A 10,453-nucleotide genomic window follows, 5' to 3' on the forward strand; every position below is an offset into this window, starting at 1 on the left:
GCTGGCTCTCACTTTAGGCGAAGCGCCAAGAACTTGCACTCATTATGCGATGTTCTTAGTGGTAAAACTCCCACTGAGCTACAACGCGATATTGGGAAGACCTGCACTGTTTGATTTCGAAGCCGTAACCAGTATCAGATATCTGGCGATGAAATTCCCAACAGAGGCAGGAGTGGGAGTAGTACGGGGTAGCCAGGAAGAAGCGAGAGCAATGTACTTAGCCACAGTGGCAGAGCTGAGCTCGGTAGCAGAGAGGCTCGACTCAGAGGTGCTAGAGGTCAGGGATGAGAAGAAAGAGGCCAGAACAGAGCCAGTCGGAGAGCTGCAGACTTTTCCTTTATCTGAGGCAGAGGCAGATAAGGTCTTCAGTCTCAATGCCGGCCTTACTGAAGAATAAAAAACTGAAGTCATGGCCCTGATCCGAGGTCACGCATCGAGCTTCGCCTGAAAGCCCTAATAAATGGGATGCTGATGGCAATGGAGGTAGGGGCAACCGATCTCGAAGTGAATAGTGACTCCCAGCTGGTGATCAATCAGATAACTGGGGCGTATCAGGCCAGAGACCCAACCATGCAGAATTACCTAGCAAAGGTAAAAGCCATAGAAGCTGAACTCAATGGTCAGGGAGTCATTGTAACAGCCCGGCCCCGTACGACCGGCCCTGTTACCGCTCACAGCCCGTGACCTTCCTCTGGGCCCAGCCACTGTGAGCAGCTCTTAACATCCCTTCACCCTCACGGGTTCCAGGCAGGATTTGTCCCTCGGGGGAGCCATTACGGCCCGCCCTAGCCCGAGTGGATTTGGCCCAAATTTCCCTTTGGAAATTAGGTCGCCTCCCCCACTGCTCGAACCCTTGACCTCCCACTTTAAGGGAATAGTCTGGTGAGAGTGAGTACCAATTGTGCCATTGGCACAATTGGTACTCACTCTCACCAGACTATTCCCTTAAAGTGGGAGGTCAAGGGTTCGAGCAGTGGGGGAGGCGACCTAATTCCCAGAGGAAGGAATTGGGCCAAATCCACTCGGGCTAGGGCGGGCCGTAATGGCTCCCCCGAGGGACAAATCCTGCCTGGAACCCGTGAGGGTGAAGGGATGTTAAGAGCTGCTCACAGTGGCTGGGCCCAGAGGAAGGTCACGGGCCGTGAGCGGTAACAGGGCCGGTCGAAAGGGGCCGGGCTGTTACAGTCATCATCAAATACCAAAGAATACCTCGAGAAGAAAACGAAGAAGCAGACCTGCTTAGTCGGTTGTCCAAGGAAGAACTAGAACAACTTCCTGATGAGGTATACATACAATATGTTAGCACGCCTGCTTTTAATAAAACAATCACTGTATTTCAGGTAGAGCAAAACCAGAACTGGATGACCCCGTACTTGGAATACCTGGAAAAAGGAAAGCTCCCTGAAGATAAGGGCGAAGCAAAAAAGATAGCGGTCCGAGCTGCCAACTATCAAGCAATAAGGGGAACTTTGTACAGAATGAGGGAATCCAGCCCATGGCTCCGCTGTGTGAGCCCGGAGGAGGCAATAAAGGTGATGGAAGAAATACATAGAGAAACGTGCGGAGCTCACGAAGGGGCAGGAACACTGGCTAATAAGATATTCAGGCAAGGGTACTACTGGCCCACCGTTAAGAAGGAAGCAGAAGAGTTTGTCCAAAGATGTGATGTCTGTCAGAGATTTGCCAACGCCATCAATGTCCCAGCCACTCCTCAATCCAGCATCTCCAGCCCGTGGTCGTTCTCGCAATGGAGAATAGACATCCTGGGACCCTTTCCCAAGATCACGGGGCAGAAAAAGTTTGTAGTAGTGGCTGTGGAGTACTTCTCGAAATGGCCGGAGGCGGAAGCAATCCCCACAATAACAGCCCGCAAGATGATAGATTTTGTATGGGGGAATATCATCTGCAGGTTTGGAGTACCGAGGGTGCTCATCTCAGACAACGGCAGACAATTCAACTGCAGTACCTTCAGAGCGTTCACAACAAACATGGGTATATGGCACAAATTCTCCTCAGTAGCTCACCCTCAGACCAACGGCCAGACGGAGGTCACTAACAGAGCTATCCTCCAGGGGTTAAAGAAGAGGCTGGATCGGGCAAAGGCAAACTGGGTAGAAGAGCTCAACAGCATCCTGTGGGCACTCCGAACTACCCCCAGAACGTCCACTAAAGAAACGCCCTTTGCACTTGCTTTTGGCACAGAGGCTGTAGTCCCAGTCGAGCTACAAATCCCCACTCATCGAGTCCAATTTGCTAACGAGAGTACTAACGATGACAAGTTAAGGTGCAACCTAGATGCTCTCGAAGAGGTTAGGGAGGAAGCTCAAGTCCGAACTGCCGCTTATCAACAACGGGCAGCCTGTTATTACAACCAAAGGGTCAGGGAAAGAAGCCTAAAGGTGGGAGACCTGGCCCTAAGAAACCTGGAGGCAACGGGAAAAAGAGCGGCAGTAGGCAAGTTGGCACCGACCTGGGAGGGCCCCTTCAGAATAGCAAAAGTGGTCAAGCCAGGAGTATACCGAATTGAAGATATGCAGGGAAACCCTGAGCCCCATGCCTGGAATATCCAGCACTTGAAAAGGTACTTCCCCTGAGCTATTGTCAAATGTAAAAGACCTATTGTATCTTAAAGCATGATAATAAAATAGACGTTGATTATTGTCCCTATTCATTATTTATCTCTACTCACATTGCTTTCATGAAAGAAACAAAAAAGAAAAATGAAACAGGCATAAATGCCCAAGACCTCAGTGAGGTAGGTGGCCGAGCTCCCAAAAGGCCCCCGGCACCACAAAACCAGCTGAGATGACGAAGCGACAGTAAGGCCAATGAGCCCGAATCTTGTGCAAGACCTCAAAAAGGTTCAAGACCAGGATCCCGTAAGATCTCCTGGAGCAAAAACGGCCAGGATCCCGTAAGATCTCCTAGAGCAAAAACGGCCGGTGAGATCCTTAAAGGACTCCCGGAGCAAAAACGACCGATGAGATCCTTAAAGGACTCCCGGAGCAAAAACGGTCGGTGAGATCCTTAAAGGACTCCCGGAGCAAAAACGGCCAGGACTTCCGGAGCAAAAACGGCCGGTGAGATCCTTAAAGGACTCTCGGAGCAAAAAGGCCGGTGAGATCCTCAAAGGACTGCCGGAGCAAAAACGGCCGGTGAGATCCTTAAAGGACTGCCGGAGCAAAAACGGCCGGTGAGATCCTCAAAGGACTCCCGGAGCAAAAACGGCCGGTGAGATCCTCAAAGGACTCTCGGAGCAAAAACGGCCGGTGAGATCCTTAAAGGACTCCCGGAGCAAAAACGGCCGGCGAAGATCTCAAAGATCTCTAGGAGCAAAAACGGCCAGCGAAGATCTCAAAGATCTCCCGAAGCTACAAAACCGAGATCCCCAAGATCTCCCAGCACGGACAGCTGGACTAAGAAGACAAAGACAACAAAAGGCCAAAAGTGCCGACCTGGAAGCACGAACTCGAAAAACCAAGCAAAAAAGAGCCGAGCTCAGAAAGCTCAAAGGCAAACCGAAGGCAACAAGCCTCCTATGATCCGAGAGGAAATTCAGTGGCATGAGCTGAAGGCCTCAGCCTCAGTTCCTATCAGAACAGAATTAAAAACAAAAGGAAGCCAGCCCTGCTCATCCCCTTAAAAGGTACATGATTCATTTTACTCTGATTATACAAAGGTTGTACTCCTGAAATCGTATGCATTAAGTAATGAAATGAAAATTGAGGACGACTGGTCAACTGTAAAAAACTGAGCTCAGGCTGAGGACCTAATAAGGTCAGAACCCGTAAAGGAGCAATAGCTCAGAGTCTTATCCCTACGGAAAACCCAGCTCGGAAAAAGCCTGTAGACAAGAAGACTCCAGTGAAATTAAAGAAATTTGCAAGCCAGGAGCCAAGTCTTGGGCTAAGTCTTCAACCCTAGTTAGCTTAAAAGCAAGCGATAGCTTAGTAGAGTATTAAAAAACAGACAAAGGCAAAAAACAATTCAAGCGCAAACACAAGACAGGAAATAACTCAGGTATGAACATGAAGTAATAGACAGTAATAAATTTTCATTAAAGGAAAAGTATATTACAGCTTATCACCTACGCGGGATAAAAGGAAGACCGTCCCTAAAGGACCTACATGCCTAGGGGCGCTATCATCTACATAATCTGCATTTATACTATCTAGATTGCTGATTGTGGGAGACCCAGCACTCTATGGCTCAGGCCTCTCAGTACCCTCAAAAGGAGATTCAAGCCGGATAAAAGATAACCTTCAATGACAACAGATGGGATATGACACTTGGCAAATTCAGTAGCATTGTCGTCCTTTTGCTTACTTAAAGCAGCGCAAGAAAGCCGATAAAGCATTCTGAAGGGCAATGGAACAAGAAAGCATCGTTGGAAGCTTGACTGAGCGCAGCAGATCTCTGTTTCTCATAGCACAAGGGCTCTACATCAAAATCGACAGCAAGCTGATCATCTTCACCATTCCTAGCAAGGAAATCCTGACACAAATCTACCATGATCTGCTTTATATTACATGTGTGAGCCGCATCTTGTATTCCACAATAAACTTCAGAAATCATGTTATTCCCTGAATCTGAGTCAGGAGCAGGCATCAGAGACACCACGGGAGCATCCTTTTTCTTCTCAATAGGAAGGAGGACAGAAGCCGATCTCCCAGAAGCCCGGAACTCCTTCGGAATGGGAATCAGGGCAGGCATTTCGGTAAGGGCAGGACGCTTGCTCCCGACCTCCTCCGCTACACTCCCGCCATATGCAGAACCGAACTCCCTCTCCTCTGTAACCTGAACACCCTTAACTGGGGTCCCCTGAACATCCCCCCCCCAGGCGCGATCTTAGTCTCGCGTGCAAGGACCTTCACCTTAGCCTGAGTGACCGAGCCTGACGAGCTGCAGCTTGGCGACCTTGAAGATTTATCATTTCGAGGGCCCGGCTTCGGAGCTCAGGAAGGAGGCCGGAAAGACGACTTGGACGATCTTACTTCGGCTATGTGTTGGGAGGTCTCCCCCCTCGATTGCACCACTGAGGAGGCTCCCGAGGCGATATTCATGTCTTACCAAGAGAGCACGAAATTCTTAGAGGGCTTAATCTGATCCGTTTTCATTTCAGAAGCTGCAAAAAAAAAAAAAAACAAATAAAAATTCCAAAATCGGGGCAAGCCAGATAACTTCTCAGCAAAAATCACAAAGGCAAGGTTAATACGGGACTCCAAGAGGGATAAAATAATGAGATCTTTAGTCCATCTTGACCCCCCTGAAGAAGACGATAAACAGACACGCCATTGGTGTGAACCCCCATCTCCGATAAACAGATTCGAAGGAAGGCAAAATAAGCTCGCATCATTCTAAAAGTCGATTAAACCAGAAGGATGATGATCAAGGAGAATGATACTCCACTGTTTGGCAAGGGGCACTAACGTAAAGGAGGAATCATACCGTGAAAATAAAGACGGAGGAACGCAGATAGCAGCGTGCACGAATAACCAAGGAAAGCAGAAACTGGGAGAAGACGGAGAAAATTTGGAAACTCATATGACGATAAGGTGAAAGGGTGTTCTGAGGCAAACTATATTTAAATGGAGCAGTCATTATGATTCTCGGTATTTACCCCCTCGTCAGTCGAGCAATAACTGATGAGAAGGTAAAGAGGCATTTGATGACCGCTAGGCTTCTCCACCCCATCATAAAGTCGGGCCGACAGTAGCAACCCACGACCTGGAGGCTCCTAAGCCCTCAAACAAGCCGGGCCCAACCTGTTCCTCCTCCAGACTGGTTCTCTATTTAAGTTATTTGATCAGACCGGCCCAGCCCAATTCAGCCTTAAAACCAGACCTTCTTGGGTTCCAGTCATTTTCCTCAAACCCGGACACAGGAAGAAATGATTGCAGGACCAGTCATTTCGCAGCCCTGTCCACTCACGCGCCGAAGGGAATTAAATGCTAGCCTGACACAGGGATGGTCCTGAGGTCACCTATACATACGAACCTGCAACAAGAGGTAGGTGGTCCTATAGTTTGATGGCCATCTCGCGTGGGAAGAGGAAAGAGTATAAAAGGAGGAAATACCCTCTCTAGGGCCAAGTTTTTCCTAAGTTCATAAACCCATTGTAAAACCTTATTTTCTGAATCTCATATCATCAATAATATTTTAATATAATTCTAAAATTAAAAAATATTCTAATTAGTTAGGACAAAATACATAATACAATATTAAAAACTGTTTTTAATTTTAAGTAATAGATTAGCGAAAAATTAATGGATATCTTTTTAGTTGACAAAATAAAAATTATAAAGGTATTTTAATATAATTTTAAAACTATAAGACTATTTTAATTAGTTAGTATATATTATAGGAGTACAATAATAAATATCTCTTTTAATTAATTAGTGTCCAGAACAATAATTTTTCCTTTGAAATAAAAGTTTTTATAAAAATTTAATTCAATTAAATTAATTTTCATTATATTTTAAAACATAATTTATCGCATTTTAATTTATAATTTTCATGCCTAAATTTAAAATTTCATTCACCTTCAGTCTTTAAATTGTTATTTCATAAAATATTTTGGTCCTTCAAAATCTTGTACTTTTCACATATTATAGTGAAATTAAAGAACCGCAATTTACATACTGATTAGGACTTAACACTTTATTTCTTATTTTAAAATTATTTTATTACTAAGTTTTAGCTCCTGCATTATGTTCTAAATTAAATTATATTTTTATCCTCAAATTTAAAGTTTATATTTTTCATAGGTGATAATGGACAAATCATAAATATTAATTTTAAAATTATTAATTATGTTGCTTAGATTATATATATATATATATATATATATATATATATATATTATAATCAAATTATAATTCGATCTAAAAATTTCTCACTCTAATCTAAACCGAAATATAAAATTCAAACGTATTAAATTTTTTATTGACGAGTTTTTTTATGTAATTAAAATTATGTATTTGTTTTAAAAAAATAATTTAAAAAACTTTTTTTAGATATTCACTCACATACACCTTTATATATATACACATATATAATTAAATTTAACTTAATAACAAATATCAGTATCAGATTTAGCCAGATAATAAATGAGTCCGAATGAATAAATATAAGAGATATATCCGATTTCATTTCAAAAAATACATAACTTGTTTCCACTATGTTTTACTAAGGATTAAAGTCAAAACCAAAACCTTAATCACACCTCAGTAATCAGTAATCACCCAATAAATAAGAGATGAATCTAGGTTGGGTCAATCATCTTTTAGAAAATGGTGTCCACTCTTCAAAGCACCAATTGCATCATCACCACTAAACCTAAATTGCATTTGTGTTGCCAAAATAAAATATTAATAATGAAAGAGAGAAGCATCACTGTCAAAGATATCCACACAAACTCTTGCTCTTCTCTCACTCTTCTTCTTCTTTCTTTTCTTTTTTTTAAAAAAAAGAAGAAATTATTTAAAGGGATTCTATATATGCATACACATGAAAGTGAGGATTCTCTAATTGGTTTGAGAATATGAGTGTTTTTTGTTATTGGATCAAGGAATCTAAAAAATTAATGGAAAAAGGAGTAAGTGCCTCGTAGGAGATCATATCCTTGAGGTATACAGCAGAGAAATTTTATTATAACTCTATTTTTTTTAATATTATTTATTTATGTATTGGCTTTTTCTGGTCTATAAGAAGGGCAGTTGCCGTAGTAATCTTTGCATGCATCAGACCTACAGCTTCAAGAGAGGCGAGAAACTAAAGAGATTAAGGAGATGGCAGATAGAAACACATGTAGGACTCTTTGCCAATGGCTCAATCAAGCTAAGCCTTTCATTGCAATGGTGTCTCTGCAATTTGGGTACTCAGGAATGTATATTATCAGCATGGTTTCTTTGAAACATGGCATGAGTCATTACATTCTTGCTTTGTATCGTCATGTAGTTGCAACTCTTGTCATCGCTCCTTTTGCTCTTGTTCTTGAAAGGTTAATTTCTCTCTTTTGTCATTCATTCTCTTTTCTTGTATTTTCTTAGATTTTATTTTCCTTGATTTTCTTTTTCAATACTTTGCAGGAAAATAAGGCCGAAGTTGACACTCCCTATCTTCCTAAGAATAATGGTGCTTGGTTTTCTAGAGTAATGCACTAAAACCTCCAGCTTTTTTTCTGTGTTTATTATAACTAGTAATGATAAAGAAATAAGTAAATATATCAAGTTCAGCTTTATCAATTCTTATGGGACCAACAATGGAGTTTCATTTTCGATTGCCGTTAACATAGAACTGGAATAGTAAATTATAACATTTTTTTTTAATTTTAAAAGAATATATATGGAAAACTTGCAGGCCAGTGCTTGATCAGAACTTGTACTATGTGGGAATGAAGTACACATCAGCAACATTTGCCTCTGCTTCAGTCAATGTTCTTCCTGCCATAACCTTTATATTAGCAATTATTTTCAGGTAATTAAAAAATTATAATCATGACAAAGATGTGTGCCTGAGTAAGAGCCAACAAACTTTTTGAGCACATTAGCCCACTAATCCCACAACAGTGCCTCTCTCTCACGTCACCTTTTTCTATTTCTTCTCGCACTTTCCCTCTCTTATTTCTGAGAAGAAAATCAGACATCAATAATAATAATAAGTTGAAGAAAATTGATGAAGAGAAAACAAATATTACAGGTTGGAGAAGATTAACGTGAAGAAGCTACATCATGTGGCCAAGATTGTTGGAACAGGAATTACAGTTGCAGGAGCAATGGTTATGACTTTGTACAAAGGTCCAATCATCGATTTCTTAACTTCACATGGAGGAAACCACCATGGAAGCAGCACTAGTGAACCCAATAATCAGCATTGGGTTACAGGGACACTAATGCTCCTGGCCAGTTGCTGTGGCTGGGCAAGTTTCTTTATATTGCAAGTAAGTAGAGAGAGAGAGAGAGAGAGAGAGAGAGAGAGAGAGAGATCATGTGATGTTTAATATGAACTCGGATGACTTAAAAACTTTGAATTTGGTTTTCAGTCATTCACGTTGAAGCTATACCCAGCAGAGCTCTCTCTTACATCCTTGATATGCTTCATGGGTATGGTGCAAGGAGCAGTTGTGTCTCTTGTAATGGAACGTGACATGACTGCCTGGAAAATAGGCTTCGATTCCAGGCTTCTTGCCGCTGCTTACTCTGTAAGTGAACCATTAATCTTAACGTTACGTTAATGAAATTGCAAATGATACATTAATTAATTAACTAATTGCGTAATTAGGGAGTGGTTTGCTCTGGAATTGCATATTATGTGCAAGGAAAAATAATCAAGCAAAGAGGCCCTGTTTTTGTAACATCTTTCAGCCCACTGTGCATGATCATCACTGCAGCCCTGGGAACTATTATTCTAGCTGAGCAACTTCGCCTTGGAAGGTATGCTATTATTCATGGGTTTCTAAAAACTTATATTAATGTTTTATTCTTGCATTAAAATGTCTGTTTTTCGTTCTTTTTCATCAGTGTGATTGGAGCAGTTCTCATAGTTGCTGGCCTTTACACCGTTGTATGGGGTAAAAGCAAGGATCAGACAACCTCAACAACAATACCACCACCACCTTTGTCAAATGAGAAAAATGACAACCTTGAATTTGCAACCAATTTTGATAGTAGCAGCCAGCAGAGCAAAACTTCCAAGGTTTCGGCCAACAGCACTCTGCCTCCCGTATGAGATTATAGTTGAGAAATTTTATAATAATAATAATAATTAACGTACTGTAACAAGTGGGGGACTATATTTTAGATATAGACACCCCTCTGCCTGATGTATTACGAGATTTTGATCACTATATGCCTATATAACCTTTTCCTTTTTCTTATTATTGTTGTTTTAAGTTTATTAAGCCTATATATTCGTGGCACCTATACATAAAAGAACAGGGAATTAAAGAAGAACAAATAATGGATCTTAGTGTTGTTGTCTTGTAATGATCAGCATCACAGAGTATGCAAATGCAAAATTTGTTTATGAGAATTTTATCTCACATCACAGGACAAGATTGTCTGAAATGGACAACATAGAAGAGGTTGCCAAAGAAGAACCAAATTCGCTCAGTAACTTGGACATATGGGCAGATGAAATAGGCCATTAGCCAGGATTACCATGAGAGATTCGGCAGATGATTGGAGTTGAATTATAAAAGAAAATGAAAAACATTCACCTTAGAGAATTACAAGTCCTTTCATCAGGCTGTTTCTCAGAAGAATTTGAATCTTATGCCATATCTTACATTATGGGTATCAGCTAGCCATGTGTTTAGTGACAAAGTGCATGTTTCACATGTATCAACATTACACACATGCATCAGAATCACAGAATATAGGTCCAGCCACTTTTTAAAAAACTGGAAAACATCACATTGATTCATATTACTGTTGGTTCCTATAAAATTTTG

General features: G+C 41.5%; 1 protein-coding gene across 1 annotated transcript; it reads left to right on the forward strand.

Annotated features, from left to right (window-relative positions):
- The first annotated feature begins 7,724 nt into the window (after positions 1-7,724).
- On the forward strand, positions 7,725-9,877 carry LOC110606346 (WAT1-related protein At4g08300). The gene is made up of 7 exons (XM_021745106.2): positions 7,725-8,002; positions 8,091-8,153; positions 8,362-8,478; positions 8,701-8,941; positions 9,044-9,202; positions 9,283-9,434; positions 9,522-9,877. The coding sequence occupies exons 1-7, from the start codon at positions 7,791-7,793 to the stop codon at positions 9,727-9,729; spliced, it is 1,152 nt and encodes a 383-aa protein (XP_021600798.2). The 5' UTR covers positions 7,725-7,790; the 3' UTR covers positions 9,730-9,877.
- The last annotated feature ends 576 nt before the right edge of the window (positions 9,878-10,453 follow it).

The sequence above is a fragment of the Manihot esculenta genome, chromosome 18 (assembly GCF_001659605.2).
Source record: "Manihot esculenta cultivar AM560-2 chromosome 18, M.esculenta_v8, whole genome shotgun sequence".
In the NCBI taxonomy this organism is placed as follows: Eukaryota; Viridiplantae; Streptophyta; class Magnoliopsida; order Malpighiales; family Euphorbiaceae; genus Manihot; species Manihot esculenta.